This window comes from Scyliorhinus torazame, chromosome 27 (genome assembly GCF_047496885.1).
Source record: "Scyliorhinus torazame isolate Kashiwa2021f chromosome 27, sScyTor2.1, whole genome shotgun sequence".
Taxonomy (NCBI): Eukaryota; Metazoa; Chordata; class Chondrichthyes; order Carcharhiniformes; family Scyliorhinidae; genus Scyliorhinus; species Scyliorhinus torazame.
The window spans coordinates 7842554-7859527 of record NC_092733.1 but is presented as its reverse complement, the minus strand read 5'-3'; the positions used below and the strand labels follow the sequence as shown (position 1 = coordinate 7859527).

Here is a 16974-nt window from a genome sequence, read left to right as displayed (position 1 = left end):
AGATCAGCCACCACTGCTCATCCACAATGTTTTCATTTGAATCATGGCCCCGAGAGAGGCATCAAGCAAAGAGTTGGGATAATCCCGAGAGGTAATCTGGGATAAAAAAAGAAGAAAATGCTCTAAAACCTCAGCGAGTCTGGCAGCAGCTGTGGACAGAGAAACAGAGTTAACATTTCGAGCCTGGCAGAAGGACTCAAAACATTACTGCTGTTTCTCGGTCCACAGCTGCTACCAAACCCGTTGTGTTTTCCCAGCATTCTCTGTTTTTATTTCCGAGTTCCAGCATCCACCTTACTTTGCTTTTATTTTGGAGATAATCTGGGGCCCAGCTCAGCTGCTCTCACACTTTCCTAACATGTCCTGTGCTGTACTTTTCTTTGTCCTTTAAGATTTTAGTTTAGATGGGCAGCATGGTCGGTGCAGGCTTGGAGGGCCGAAGAGCCTGCTCCCGTGCTGTACTTTTCTTTGTTGCAGAACCCCAGCTGGGGTGAGCCCGAAAGGGGCAGAGGGGGACCATACAGAGAAGGGGCAACAATTAATAACAATAATAATAATAATAATTGCTTATTGTTAGAGTAGGCTTCAAAGAAATTACTGTGAAAAGCCCATAGTCGCCACATTCCGGCGCCTGTTTGGGGAGGCTGGTACGGGAATTGAACCCACGCTGCTGGCCTTGTTCTGCATTACAAGTCAGCTGTTTAGCCCACTGTGCTAAACCAACCCCCAAGGAAATTACAGGACCATAACCTTAACGTAAGATTTGCCTTTTTAAAATTGACAGTATTCAGTTCGAACTGTTGTTCGTCTCCCCTCAAATTTCCTTCCAATTTCTTCCTCCGAAAAAACGTTTTCCAGTTGGAAGGCCCAGATAGATAAAAGCGCAGAATCCTGCATTGGCAGCTGTTCCTAAGGCCCACTGAGTAAGTCCCATTCTTGATATTCCAAAGAACGTAATGCCACCTTACAGCTTTCAAAGGGCACTCAACACGGCACAGGTGGTAAGTCAATGACAAGAAGATTCTATGACTTGATCTTGGGACTGCTCAGTTGCAATGCAAGTATTGACTGACATCCCTACACCAATGAGAAGACTTTAGTCAAACTGTCTGGGAGGAAGCATTAAGACTGGAATTCAACTGGAAGATTCCAACCATTCCAAAGAATGAGGAACACCATGTGACCAAATATCAGCCCTTAACTCTTGCCCAGGTGGCTAATATAAAATAGACTGGCATATTAAGATCAACTGCAGATTGTTTGGGCAAACCTTTGGATGCGATTCTCTGGCTGCGTTGCGCTCAGGCGAGAGTACAACATGGCCGGAGAGTCCCAGGAGAGCCATCCCGCGGCTTTCCCGGCAGTCTCCGTGCCTCGCGGGATTCGGAACCGCCCAAACGTGGCGGGACCAAACAGCGCTTGCTAAAGTAGATCGCAAACCTTCTTAAGGCCTACCTACCTGGGATCCAGCGGCCTCCCTTGATTCATCAGCTCCCCAGGGAGATTGCTGATCAATGCTGGTCCACAAGAACGTAGACCAGGCCGGACGGCACCCGGAAGGGGGGCGGGGTCTCTCGGGTCATTGGAGACCCCTGGGAGGTTGGGATCAGTGCAGAGTGGCCCTCTGGAGCACTGCCCAGATGCCAGGGTGGCAGTGAAAGAGTGCCTGGGTGCCAGGGTGGCACTGCTAAGGGTGCAGTCCAAGCCCAAGGCGGGGGGGCATACCCATGAATGGAGGGTGGAGGGGGCGTTTGAAGGGTGGGGGTGTGTAGTGCAGGTAAGTAGGAGTCTCTGGGAGGTTGGCGAGGTGACAGGTGGGGGTCCTGGAAGGGGGGTGGTGCTGTAAGGGGGCTTAGAGGGCCTGAAGGGGGGCGGCCCCCAGGGACCCCATGGCAGGGTGTCCTCACTTGGGGAGTGTGGAGTAGTATGGGGAGGGGGGGGGGGGGTGGATATTTCTCATGGGGGGGACTGGGGGGCTCCCACAAGATTACTTTAAGATTGGGGCACCCTTTCAAAATGGCGGCCCGATCTCTGTGTTCAGCTCCGCAGTGCTGAAAGGTAGTCTAAGTGTGGGCGAAACTGGAGAGAAACTCCTCAGGGCCCAAAAAAGTGACCAAGTGTCACTGAATAGCGGTGGGGAACTCGGCGGCAGAGCCAGCGGGAATCTCCCTGAAAAACCTGCCAAATAATATTTCCGGAGAATCGCACCCTTTAAGTCCTCGCACATCAGCTGTGGGGAGCAGATAACCGCTTCAGCAAATTGAACAAAACTACTGCAGAAACTTAAAACAGCTATTATCTAAATTTAATAAAAGTGGAGTGATTCCTAAACCATGAGTGCAATGTGAGCGGGGTACTTTGGTAATCTAAACTAATACTGATACAATTTAAACATGGGCGCTCAGAGTGCCGAGAAGCACCCCGCTATCTAATACCCATCTGGGTAGACCGGGGGTTCAGCGGGGAACTCGCCGGCAAGGCCACGCTTAGCCCCGTTTTCTGTGCTGCTCACCAGAACTCCTCAGCGCAGCGAGAGATCGGGGATACCATTTTAAAATGAAGCCCCAATCTCTCAAACCCCTGATGTGAACCCCGAACCCCCAACTCACTATAAGGGAGGGGCCCCCCGGGCCCCCCTGCAGCCCCCCCCCCCCCCCCAGCACAAGGCACCCCCCTGGCCTAATCACCACCATGCAGAAAATGCCAACCTGGCACCCTGGCAGTGTCCCTGACAGCTGGCAGTGCAACCAGGGTGCCAGGCTGGCACTGCATGGGTGCCCAGAGAGCAAGCACATGGGGGCCTCAATCCTCTGGGAGACCCCACAAGTTTAACTCTGTGTAGTTGCCGTTTGTGGAGACCAGCACTGAACGGCACTCGCCCGAGGTCTCCAAGGCGAGGGAGTTAGATCCCAAGATATCAGTATTAGTTTAGATTACCAAAGTACCCCGCTATCTCGCCCTATGTGTCTCATGCGTTGTTTAGAATTATAGTTTTTAGGAGTGGTTAGTGTTGGTAGAAGCAGATTCAATTGTGGCTTTCAAAAAGGTTTGGATAAAATTTGCAGGGCTACAGCCAGGAAAATGTGGGGGAGGGGAACGAGTTGGGTTGCTCTCGCAGAGAGCCAGCACACACACATGACTGACTGAATGACTTCCTGTGCTGGAACCATTCCAGGAGTCTGTACATAATTATGTGTTGTGACTGACAAAACATCAGGCATGCTCCAAACTCTGCCATTTCAAGCTCTTCGACATTATCTATGATTCACAAATGTATTTCAAGACTACAATCTAGTCCCAGATGTGAGCATATATCTTTGGACCACAACCCCTAAACCAGTCCGTACTCTCAATCTATCATTCTGATCACACTCTGATCCACTCCATTTTACTATCCTTGTTATGGACTGTATGTTTTGTCTGGCCTTCTGTACTTTGTAAACCTGTGGGATCGCACGATCCATGTTTTTATCCTCAGTTCGACTGAGACAGCAACAAAGAACATTTGCAATGTTAATCATCCCCTGTGTCTACTTGTGTACTGACTGATCTGGAAATATACCAGGACCCAAAACATAGCAATCCTGCTTTTGCTTTGCCACTCTATCCAAAACTGTTTCCTTCACTGAGCTCTCTTCTGTCGCCCCACATATTTGAGTCCATCTATCCCAGCACTCCCTGTTTGAATCACTTGTCTGGTTCGCATCTCACCCACAGCACCAAGCCCATTTTGTTCAAAGTCATCTTGAGATTCCTCAACCTCTCCTTCAACTTTGGTACAACTGATCCTTCCATCTTCATTGGTAATGCCGTTTATTGGTTACGCACTTGTCAGAAAATACTTCTGTGTCTGCTTTAACTCCCCTCCAATTTCTTGTTTACATACTGCTATTGGCTGCATCCATGGCTCAGCTTATATCTGGATGTTGACATTACCCTTTGCAACTGTTGTCCATCCAGTTGCTTCATCAGCTCCTTGAGGACATTCCACAACTTTTTTGAGGACAATAATAGCACGATTGAACCTGGCCCCATGAGAAACTGCTCACTGTCCCAAACCCATCACCCATTCAGACTAAACCCATCAGTTCACATCCTCAGTGTCCCACATGACCCTGAATTGAGCAACAAACTCCACATTTGGTTTCATCGCCATCCATGATCTTACTATATCTCAACATCACTCACGTCCTTCTCTACTTCATCTCTCCTGCTTATGAAACCCTCTAATCTTGACTTCTCCGTCACACTCCTGAAATGTTTCTGTCCTGTAGTTCCAAGGAAAGGCCAGCTGCATTGGCAACTGCAACTTGTAAAAAGTATCTTTGACCTTGTTGAAAGCAACTATTTACAGATGTATGGGACAGTTCATGCTGTAATTAAATCATCCATATTAGAAAGTGGGCAAATGCGTCCCCTTTGAGAAATCTATTTATAAGTTTCACAGATAGCAGATTTAAGTTTACAGGGGTTCGCCTTTTAGAATCTGAACTGTGTTAACTCAGATAATCTACGACCTACAGGGTTATGCCCAGTCTCAAAATCTTGTGACACACTGGATTAATTGGTCCAAGGAAAGTGCAGGGTTATTCACCATTCTCACCTCATTATCAATTGAAGTGTTTGATCCCAGAGATGTGATTTATGGATACGTGTTGCAGACATCTATACAACCCATTAAACATTGACTTGGGTCAAAATCATCCACTGATTTTTTTGGGTGTTGAGCGTTGAAGTCATGAGCAACACTGAGTAACAGGCAAATGAAAGCTCATCAAGAATGGAAGAGAATAATTCTAGGATTAATAGCTGTATTTAAAATACATGCTCTATAAAAAAGCTTTCATTTGACCCATGAAGGCCAATCTAAAAGCGTTCCTTGCCTTTACACCCTCACGACAAAAGACAAAGAAATAATTATGGATTCCAACTCTGGCGATATCCCACAGAAGAGCAGAACACATGGTCCAGAGAACATGGTGAGGACCACGGGAAAGGATCTGGTCATACAAGTAGCCCCAAGCCCAAACAAGAATATCTTTGCCACAATTGGAGTATTTATATCTTATCTAGTCAGCTTGCAGGATGACATACAGATTTAAATAGTAATATTTGTTACACATCCATTCTAAAAATTAAAAACGAGTGGCATCTTGAGGTGAGAATGGGGTAGGTGTTGAAATTAGGAGAGGAGTAAGGAACAGAAAAGAGAGGTTATCCATGGGCTGGAAAAGCGAGGTGATGTAATGGGCTGGAAAAGAGGTTACACATGGGCTGGATTACACGGATTTCAGTAAGGGACAGTGTCTGAGATGGGTGTACTGATATGCCAACATTTTGACTTGTAACCAGGATATCATGTTCTTCTCTGTGGTAAACACCCCACCACAACCAATCATGGGGCAATCTAGCTCCCAACACCAAAGCAAACATAGTTTATAGTGCTCGCAAGCAAAAACAAATAAACAAAGTTGGTCTCGGCATTAAAATGCTGTGAAATAGATCATTTTATGGGCAGCTACATTTAAAACCACCAGTGAAAGAGAGTGAAGTTTTAGTGTTGAACAATCTCATTTTGTGGGCATTTTGCCCAAGTTCTAGTGACTGCCTCTGAATGTTGGCACATCTTTACATTGCAGCATGCAGAATAGAGAGAGAGAGAGCGGAGAAAATACAAATGATTAACCAGGTATATTGTGTGGGAAGAAGGGACCAATACAGGTTAGAACTGCATTGACAGAAAGAAAATAGGTAAAAGCTGGAACAGTTAGTAACAGTTAAACGGTCAGAGGTGAACTTAAAAGTCAAAACTATTTTAGTGCTTTAAAAATTCTAATCTTCAGCCTGAATACCTGAAGAGAAAAGTGATTTGCCCTCTCTGAAACACACAACAATCATGCAACCCACAGGAAGGGGAGTGTGCTTGTTGTAGAACAACTTTCCTCTTTTGAATTCTTTTAAAAATTTTGTTCACATCAATCAATGATCTTTTCCTTTCTGATTCAGGTTTTACCAAGCTAAGGAACGCTGGATTTAAACCCTGTTTTGCATTCAAAATACAAAAGGAATAATGGGAGAGTGGGTGATATTTTGATGATGCATTTTCCGCCCAATCCTCCGATCTCACAGCTTCTCTGGATCTCACTTCTAACTTTTCAGGGGAATGATTGCTCTGCCCACAATGCATGGACACTCTAACTGCATGTGAGGCTTCATATCTCTGGTGAGACTGTGAACACATTCTGAAAGGCGATTCACTTAAGGGGAACAATAACCAGAAGCATTTTAGCACCTCTGCCTTTGGTTGTGGAGGTGACAAAACAGGAACATCTGTTTCAGGGCATTTTTGATTTGTGATTTGAATACTGGTTTAAAAGAACAATGTTCATAACCTTAAAAGGCTCATGCAGTGAGTAAATGCATGGATTACTGTGATGCTGAGTCGTAAAGACTAGCATGGTCTCAGATTCCATCCCTGATTTGTGCTAAGCTAGTTGATCTCCAATGGGATAGTGGTTCAATTCAGTATCCCCAAGAAGTGGAGATGCTGGCGTTGGACTGGGGTGAGCACAGTAAGAAGTCTCACAACACCAGGTTAAAGTCCAACAGGTTTGTTTCGATGTCACTAGCTTTCGGAGCACTGCTCCTTCCTCAGGTGAATGAAGAGGTGGGTCCCAGAAACATTTATATTGACAAAGTCAATGATGCAAGACGATACTTTGAATGCGAGTCTTTGCAGGTAGTTAAGTCTTTACAGGTCCAGACAGAGCAACTGGAGAGAGGGATAATCACAGGTTAAAGAGGTGTGAATTGTCTCAAGCCAGGAGAGTTGGTAGGATTTCTGGCCTGGGCTTGTGAAATCCTACTAACTGTCCTGGCTTGAGACAATTCACACCTCTTTAACCTGTGATTATCCGTCGCTCCAGTTGCTCTGTCTGGACCTGTAAAGACCTAATTACCTGCAAAGACTCGCATTCAAAGTATCGTCTTGCATCTTTGACTTTGTCTATATACGTATGTTTCTGGAACCCACCTCTTCATTCATCTGAGGAAGGAGCAGTGCTCCGAAAGCTAGTGATTCGAAACAAACCTGTTGGACTTTAACCTGGTGTTGTAAGACTTCTTACAGTATCCCCAAGGTAGGGGTAAGCTAAGGTTCTCACACTAATGCTGGACAATGCATGTTTGTGGATGCCAGCTGAAGGCATGGCCATTGGCTGAGGAGACCAGCACCACTGCAGAGGTCAAATCGCTTTCCAATACCTACTATCTGGTTTGCCCTCAAAGAATGGGCATCCAGGTGGAGTGATAAGTACCCGTGGGACCCGTATCGCACTCAGTGTTAGTGCCATCTAGCGAGATGGGAGAAAATTAGGGGGATAAAGTGCTTGCATTAATTGCTGTTAAATTTAGGATAAGTTGATCTTGGCTAAAACTAACCTGAGTTTCTATCTAACTAGTTAGCAAACATCTCTCACCAGATATTCCAAAAGGAAGACTGGCACATTTGATGTAGGAGCCCACATGTTGGTTCTCCTGGTGGAATGAACATCTGAGAACTGATCTAAAGGGAGGGGAAGATGTCAAGTGCTCAAAACAAAAGACTGGAGTAAGAAGCCAAAGAGAGTTTAGCCCTGTGAGATGTAGTGAGCTTTTTTTCTCCTGAACACACTGATAGCTAGATCGGTAAATTCCAAAGGCCAGGGGAAAGCTTTATCTTGCCCAATGTCACACCCAAAGGCAAGTTGTTTGCTCAATTTTTAAACACCAATTGTTGGGTCAAATACTGCAGGAAGGCAGAAAAGCGAAATCACCATAATGATTTCAAATAAGAGAAAGCAATTGAGTTTGGGGAATGAATTAAATCCTGCCAAAAGGAATTGATATATTATTTTTAGATATGTATTCCATCAACTAATAGATAGTTCACATTCACTGTCAACCCTCTCAGACTCCTCCCACTTCTTTTGGACTGCACGATCCCTGACCCTAACAGTTCAAAGGTCACAGATTTTCTCCGACACACTGAACACTAAGGACACATTTCTACCTTATAAGCAACTCGCGCAGGGCATTTCTTCCCCAGGCCTAAGGGCGGAGACATGTGTCTCAACATCTCATACATATCAGTGTAACTGATGCGGCCACTTTGTAGCAGAAATGAGGCAAAAAGGAGATGTATCCAAGACGAATGAAAAGAAAAATGGAAGGAAACAAACAAAAAAAATTACAAGGTTATTTATGGGTCTGTCAATTGCAGAAATTTACCCAATATCTATGCAATGTCAAAATATTGCATAGAAGTACAGAGCACATTTTCTTTTAGTCTTGATGGCAAGTCCTCTGCCTGCTGTGAGGAGATGCCAGTCTTTGTCAATGCAGTTTCTGTCCCTACAGCAATGAACACTACTATACCCAAGATGCCAAGTGATATTGGTTACGACAAGCAGCAATGGCTGAGGTTGAGGTTGGTCAGTGCATTTCCATGCTATTTTCTCTAGGTGACTGCATTTTCCTGCACATTCTACTTCAAGAAATGCAAAAAAAGAGAAAGCACACTCATTCATTGATGCTTAGTTTGGTAGGTTAGTGGAAGTCAAACCTTGCAGGCCACCCTATGAGGACATTTCTTGCCTAAGCCCAGAGGGGGTGAGATAACACGCAATAAACTGTACATATCCTTATAATGAATGCGACCGCTGGAAAAAGAATACAATCAGTTAGTGAAAACAAGGCCCTGAGATTAAAACAGAGCAGAACTTCACAAGTTAACACACAGGAACTCAATTTAAAACAGTAGAAAACACAGCACATCAAACACACCGACAATCTAATTAGCTGGTTTGTAAAGGTCAACCCACCATATCAACACATACCTAGAGTTCAACTTAAACAGAGTTCCATCCTATCACTCAGTAATTAAAATATAAATCAGCTATCTACACTCTTCCATAGTCCAGTTTTCCTCTGATGTTGATGTGTTTGCTACTCAAGGTTTTCAATGAATTTTCATTAGCAGTAAAGCTAATGATTTGAGATCAGATTTGAGATCAGGACACCATCTTTAGCTGCCCTTTGATAAGGTTTGGACTTGGGATAAGATGGTGAACCAAACCTGTTTTTCAAAATGTGTAGAAATGACCCTGACTATATCTGATGTTCAGTTCTGTATGATGTATTGGTCTGCACAATGGTGATTTTTTAAATTGCAAAAGATTAAATTTCTTTTTTGAATGATTAAGATTGGGGTTAATATGATGTTGGTGCTATGGCTTGCTTTAGAGTCTATGTTATACCATAGAGTGAAATTAGAAGATACAGGAAACAATAGCTCAAACTGCCTGAATAACGAGAGAACATAATTTCTATTTTAGCAACATAGGAATGTGAGGTTGAGGTTACAATCAGATCAGCCATGATCTTATTGAATGGTGCAGCAGGCTCGAGGGGCCGAGTGGCCTACTCCTGCTCCTAGTTCATGTGTGACATGAAATGGTCATTCGGCCCAAAACGTCCTATCCCTTTTCAAGGTTGACTCTTGCATCCTCTTATCTATAAAGGAGTCACGCCAGGTGTCTGCGGGCGTTGTAAGTATGTTCACAGACTTTGCAAACTTATCCTGTTCAAGAGGAATTTTTGAAAGTTTACAATCCAAACTACAAACCAAATAAATCTCTTTGTTAAGGGGGACGAAAACGACAGATCTAATTTCGATTCCAATCAAGATGTGCCTTTAGCAAAAACTAGATACACCTGTCACATTCCTTCAACCCTAAACAATTCAGGAAATCCCTGCTATCTTTACAACTCATGACCCAGAGATCTTCTCTATGAATCTGCCCGGAATGAGGCAGAGGTAGCGGGTCTTGAGGCTGCCAAGTTAGCATTAGTATTTCTAGCGAAGACTTCACAGCGAGCTTCAGTTACATGTTTGGGACACTTCCTTCCTTTATATACACTTCTTTTAGTGTTGCAGCATTGACAACTGCGGGACTGGTAGATTCGCTTCTGCCGCTGAAAACACGGACAGGTTGGTGGGTAAATCCCTCCCAATGGCTATTATAATTAACAAGCCGTTTGATCTAAGAGAAAAAGAGCAGCCACTTTGAATTTCAGACAAGACATACAGGCCATGATTTAACAGCAACATTTTGAAGTGTCATTTAGGCACGATTGGTGGGGTGTTTCCGAACAGCTACTTGGGCGAGATTGCAGCCGGTATTTAATGGCACTTAGTGCTGGAAATGAGCTCCCACGGTGACGCCTGTGACACTGGCCGCTTCCACCTCTGATCTGCATCCTGGGGACTCACCTAGACGCACCACTAGATCACGAAAGATCAAGAAGAGAAAGGATCACTGAGTGGGCACTGGAGGGGGGGTGGATCACTATCTCTAGTTGGGGGATTTGTGGGAAGGAGGGATGGGGAATTGGGAGACGGGGGAGATTAGGTAAAAGGAGGGGAATGGGAGGATTGGGGAATTGGGGGGGGGGGTGAGAGGGCTGAACTGACAGACAAAGCCTCAACGGGAATTGGGTGAGGATGAGGTCTTCCCGGCATGCCGGGCCCTTTCCGCTGCCTGACCTCCAACCTCCGGCTTCTCCTCTGGGTCCTCCCCTGGCTCGTCCTCCATTCCCGCCTGGCCCGCTTCCTTGTCCTTCTCAGGCGAGGCCGCATGTCCCTCCTCCTCGTCCTCCATAATTTCGCCCCACTACCGTGCCAGGTTGGAAAGAGAACATCAGACCAGCACAAAATGGGGGCGACCCTCTGGAGGATGTACTGCAGTGCACCACCAGAGCAGTCCAGGCACGGAGCAGCCGATGCATTGCTCAATGGCAGAATGGTGGTCACATGGGCCTCGTTACATCGGGTCTCGGCCTCGGCCTCTGCACTGGTGTCATCAACCAGGTCCTCAGCGAGTATCCCTTATCCACCAAGAGCCAACCCGTCATCCTGGGGTGGTCCTCAAAGATGCTGGGGATCTCGGAGTGTCCCAGGATGTAGCTGTCATGCACGCTCCCTGGGAAGTGTGCACACACGTGCATGATTTGGAGGCAGTGGTTGCACACGAGGTGAACATTCAGGGAGTGGAATCCCTTCCTGTTAATGGAGGGCACTCCCTGATGCCTGGGTGCACGAAAGGCAACATGCATGCCATCGATTTCCTCCTGGTCCTGGGGCATCATGGCGATGGTGGAGAATCTTGCAGCCCAGGCATCTTGGTGGGCCTGGTCCAGCTCAAAAGTTGAGATATATATCAGATATAGCCGCCGCTCGATTCTTGGAATTATCCGGTTGCATAAAGATTCAGAACTGCGGTGACCTTCAGGGCAATTGGGAGTGGGTGGCTTCCTCCTCCACAGACTGCCAGGTCCGCGAGGACGTGGCACAGGTGCCACACTGTCTCGTTGTTGAGATGGAGTCTCCTGCGGCACGCGCTGTCCGTACACACTCCCCTGATCCACACACTTATCCTTTGGTCACGAGAATATCCATAGTGCTGATCTCTTGAATGTATGATTGTTGGCTGAATAGTCATCGTCTGAGACATGGCACGTGTACACACGAGAATGCACTTGAGAATATTTTGTTTATTAAAGGTCAATAGTCCTTTAGAACAGCGGCAAGGAAGGCAAGCAAAAACCAAGATGGCGTCGGAAAGTGGCAGTTTAACATGGGGCCCTGAACAACAAGAGTTCTTGAAATGCTGTGGGGAAGAGCTCAAAAAGGAAATGAAGAAAGAGCTGTTGGCCCCGATAGTACAGGCGATCGAAGGGCTAAAGGAGGAACAAAAGACCCAGGAGCGGGAGCTTCGGGTCATGAAGGCAAAGGCAGCCGAGAATGAGGACGACATACAGGGCCTGGTGGTGAAGACGGAGATGCATGAGGCACATCAGAAACGATGTGTGGAAAGGTTGGAGGCACTGGAGAACAACGCAAGGAGGAACAACTTGAGGATTCTTGGTCTTCCTGAAGGTGCGGAGGGAGCGGACGTCGGGGCATATGTGAGCACGATGCTGCACTCGTTAATGGGAGCAGAGGCCCCGGCGGGTCCGTTGGAGGTGGAGGGAGCATACCGAGTGATGGCGCGACGGCCGAGAGCAGGAGAAATTCCCAGAGCCATAGTGGTGAGATTCCTCCGTTTTAAGGATAGAGAAATGGTCCTTAGATGGGCAAAGAAAACTCGGAGCAGCAAATGGGAGAACGCGGTGATCCGCGTTTATCAAGACTGGAGTGCGGAGGTGGCAAGAAGGAGGACGAGCTTTAATCGGGCCAAGGCGGTGCTTCATAAAAAGAAGATAAAATTTGGAATGCTGCAACCGGCAAGACTGTGGGTCACATATCGAGGGAGGCACCACTACTTTGAGACGGCGGATGAAGCGTGGACTTTTATTGTGGAAGAAAAACTGGAATGAGCGGGTTATTAAAAAGAACGTTTGAACAAAGTGGTGGGGCGAATGTGGGGGGCGAAGAGGGGGGTTAAAAAGGGGGGAAAGAGGAGTTTTATGTACTAATCCTGCGATGTGGTAACTTTTCTCTCTTCCACAGGTGGTGATGGGGGGAGGAGGGGAGGTGGAGGAGATGGGGCGTTGGCCATTGGGGCGGGGCCAAGGGAGAAGCGCGGGCTTGGTTCCCGCGCTATGATAATCATGGCGGGAATAGGGAAGCAGGAAGGAGGGGGCGTCGCACGGTGCGAGCCGAGGTCACGGGGGGAAGCCGAGGTCGGCCAGAGTTTGCTGACTTCTGGGAGCAACATGGGGGGAGTAATTACGCTAGCGGGGGATCTAGCGGGGGGGGGTGGGAGGGGGGAATTACTGGGTTGCTGCTGCTGGGGAGAGGGGGGAGCTGGTATGGGAGGGGATGGGCGGGGGGGGCACCGCCTGGGGGAGATACAGCTGCGTGGGAACCGGGTGAGGAGCTGGAAAAAGGGGATGGCTAATCGACAGGGGGGGGGTGGGTAGGAAGCCCCCCAACCCGGCTGATCACGTGGAACGTGAGAGGGCTGAACGGGCCGATAAAGAGGGCACGGGTACTCGCACACCTTAAGAAACTTAAGGTAGATGTGGTTATGTTACAGGAAACGCACCTGAAACTGATAGACCAGGTTAGGCTACGCAAAGGATGGGTGGGGCAGGTGTTCCATTCGGGGCTAGATGCGAAAAACAGGGGGGTGGCTATATTAGTGGGGAAGCGGGTAATGTTTGAGGCAAAGACTATAGTGGCGGATAGCGGGGGCAGATACGTGATGGTGAGTGGCAAACTACAGGGGGAGACGGTGGTTTTGGTAAACGTATATGCCCCGAACTGGGATGATGCCAATTTTATGAGGCGGATGCTAGGACGCATTCCGGACCTAGAGATGGGAAAGCTGATAATGGGGGGAGATTTTAATACGGTGTTGGAACCAGGGCTGGATAGGTCGAAGTCCAGGACTGGAAGGAGGCCGGCAGCAGCCAAGGTACTTAAAGATTTTATGGAGCAGATGGGAGGTGTAGACCCGTGGAGATTTAGCAGACCTAGGAGTAAGGAGTTCTCGTTTTTCTCCTATGTCCATAAAGTCTACTCACGAATAGACTTTTTTGTGCTGGGAAGGGCGTTGATCCCGAAGGTGAGGGGAACGGAGTATACGGCTATAGCCATTTCGGATCACGCTCCACACTGGGTAGACTTGGAGATAGGGGAGGAAACAGGAGGGCGCCCACCCTGGAGAATGGACATGGGACTAATGGCAGATGAGGGGGTGTGTCTAAGGGTGAGGGGGTGCATTGAAAAGTACTTGGAACTCAATGATAATGGGGAGGTCCAGGTGGGAGTGGTCTGGGAGGCGCTGAAGGCGGTGGTTAGAGGGGAGCTGATATCAATAAGGGCACATAAAGGGAAGCAGGAGAGTAAGGAACGGGAGCGGTTGCTGCAAGAACTTTTGAGGGTGGACAGACAATATGCGGAAGCACCGGAGGAGGGACTGTACAGGGAAAGGCAAAGGCTACATGTAGAATTTGACTTGCTGACTACGGGCACTGCAGAGGCACAATGGAGGAAGGCACAGGGTGTACAGTACGAATATGGGGAGAAGGCGAGCAGGTTGCTGGCACACCAATTGAGGAAAAGGGGAGCAGCCAGGGAAATAGGGGGAGTGAGGGATGAGGAAGGAGAGATGGAGCGGGGAGCGGAGAGAGTGAATGGAGTGTTCAAGGCATTTTATAAAAAATTATATGAAGCTCAACCCCCGGATGGGAGGGAGAGAATGATGGGCTTTTTGGATCAGCTGGAATTTCCCAAGGTGGAAGAGCAGGAAAGGGTGGGACTGGGAGCACAGATCGAGGTAGAAGAAGTGGTGAAAGGAATTAGGAGCATGCAGGCGGGAAAGGCCCCGGGACCGGATGGATTCCCAGTCGAATTCTATAGAAAATATGTGGACCTGCTCGCCCCGGTATTGACGAGGACCTTTAATGAGGCAAAGGAAAGGGGACAACTGCCCCCGACTATGTCTGAAGCAACGATATCGCTTCTCTTAAAGAAGGAAAAGGACCCGCTACAATGCGGGTCCAAAGACCTATTTCCCTCCTAAATGTAGATGCCAAGATCCTGGCCAAGGTAATGGCAATGAGAATAGAGGAATGTGTCCCGGGGGTGGTCCACGAGGACCAAACTGGGTTTGTGAAGGGGAGACAGCTGAACACGAATATACGGAGGCTGTTAGGGGTAATGATGATGCCCCCACCAGAGGAGGAAACGGAGATAGTAGTGGCGATGGATGCCGAGAAAGCATTTGATAGAGTGGAGTGGGATTATTTGTGGGAGGTGTTGAGGAGATTTGGATTTGGAGAGGGGTATGTTAGATGGGTGCAGCTGTTGTATAGGGCCCCGATGGCGAGCGTGGTCACGAATGGACGGGGATCTGCATATTTTCGGCTCCATAGAGGGACAAGGCAGGGATGCCCTCTGTCCCCATTATTGTTTGCACTGGCGATTGAGCCCCTGGCGATAGCGTTGAGGGGTTCCAAGAAGTGGAGGGGAGTACTTAGAGGAGGAGAAGAACACCGGGTATCTTTGTATGCGGACGATTTGTTACTTTCTGTGGCAGACCCGGCGGAGGGGATGCCAGAAATAATGCGGATACTTGGGGAGTTTGGGGATTTTTCAGGGTATAAATTGAACATGGGGAAAAGTGAGTTGTTTGTGGTGCATCCAGGGGAGCAGAGTAGAGAAATAGAGGACCTACCGTTGAGGAAGGTAACAAGGGACTTTCGTTACCTGGGGATCCAGATAGCCAAGAATTGGGGCACATTGCATAGGTTAAATTTAACGCGGTTGGTGGAACAAATGGAGGAGGATTTCAAGAGATGGGATATGGTATCCCTGTCACTGGCAGGGAGGGTGCAGGCGGTTAAGATGGTGGTCCTCCCGAGATTCCTCTTTGTGTTTCAGTGCCTCCCGGTGGTGATCACGAAGGCTTTTTCTAAAAGGATTGAAAAGAGCATCATGGGTTTTGTGTGGGCCGGGAAGACCCCGAGAGTGAGGAAGGGATTCTTACAGCGTAGCAGGGATAGGGGGGGGCTGGCACTACCGAGCCTAAGTGAGTATTATTGGGCCACTAATATTTCAATGGTGAGTAAGTGGATGGGAGAGGAGGAGGGAGCGGCGTGGAAGAGATTAGAGAGGGCGTCCTGTAGGGGGACTAGCCTACAGGCTATGGTGACAGCCCCATTGCCGTTCTCACCGAGGAACTACACCACAAGCCCGGTGGTGGTGGCTACACTGAAGATTTGGGGACAGTGGAGACGGCATAGGGGAAAGACTGGAGCCTTGGGGGGGGTCCCCGATAAGAAACAACCATAGGTTTGCCCCGGGGGGAATGGATAGGGGATATGGAATGTGGCAAAGAGCAGGAATAACGCAACTGAAAGATCTGTTTGTGGATGGGAAGTTCGCGAGTCTGGGAGCGCTGACCGAGAAATATGGGTTGCCCCAAGGGAATGCATTCAGGTATATGCAACTGAGGGCTTTTGTGAGGCAACAGGTGAGGGAATTCCCGCAGCTCCCGACACAAGAGGTGCAGGACAGAGTGATCTCAAAGACATGGGTGGGGGATGGTAAGGTGTCAGATATATATAGGGAAATGAGGGACGAAGGGGAGACTATGGTAGATGAACTAAAAGGGAAATGGGAAGAAGAGCTGGGGGAGGAGATCGAGGAGGGGCTGTGGGCAGATGCCCTAAGCAGGGTAAACTCGTCGTCCTCGTGTGCCAGGCTAAGCCTGATTCAGTTTAAGGTATTACACAGGGCGCATATGACTGGAGCACGGCTCAGTAAATTTTTTGGGGTGGAGGATAGGTGTGCGAGGTGCTCGAGAAGCCCAGCGAATCATACCCATATGTTTTGGTCATGCCCGGCACTACAGGGGTTTTGGATGGGGGTGACAAAGGTGCTTTCAAAAGTAGTGGGGGTCCGGGTCGAACCAAGCTGGGGGTTGGCTATATTTGGGGTTGCCCAAGAGCCGGGAGTGCAGGAGGCGAGAGAGGCCGATGTTTTGGCCTTTCCGTCCCTAGTAGCCCGGCGCAGGATATTGCTAATGTGGAAAGAAGCCAAGGCCCCGGGGGTGGAGACCTGGATAAATGACATGGCAGGGTTTATAAAGCTAGAGCAGATTAAGTTTGTTCTAAGGGGGTCGGCTCAAGGGTTCACCAGGCGGTGGCAACCGTTCGTCGAATACGTCGCAGAAAGATAGGTGGAATGGAAAAAAGAAGGCAGCAGCAGCAGCCCAGGATGGGGGGGGGGGGGGGGGGGGGGGGGGGGGGGGGGCGGGGAGGAACCAGAAGGACTCTCAGGGTTGTTAATATATACTGTATAATATGTATAGGTCGTTGCTACAGATAATTATATATTGGACTGTTAAATTATATTTTTGGAGAGTGTTACTTGTGATAAGGCAGTTGCCAATTAGGGCTAGTTTTCATTTTTGTTATTTATTA

The 16974-nt window shown here is 48.1% G+C and overlaps 1 protein-coding gene across 8 annotated transcripts in view; it reads right to left on the bottom strand.

Annotated features, from left to right (window-relative positions):
• Positions 1-16974, bottom strand: part of LOC140403169 (voltage-dependent P/Q-type calcium channel subunit alpha-1A-like) — a 721889-nt gene that overhangs the window by 130849 nt on the left and 574066 nt on the right. For 6 of the 8 annotated variants that reach the window (XM_072490879.1, XM_072490873.1, XM_072490878.1 and 3 more), the window contains one exon: positions 8051-8147. In XM_072490879.1, the coding sequence (XP_072346980.1) occupies positions 8051-8147 (97 nt within the window). Of the gene's footprint in view, positions 1-8050; positions 8148-8602; positions 8700-16974 lie in introns of all 8 variants that reach the window. The other 2 variants (XM_072490875.1, XM_072490877.1) reach the window with 1 other exon arrangement.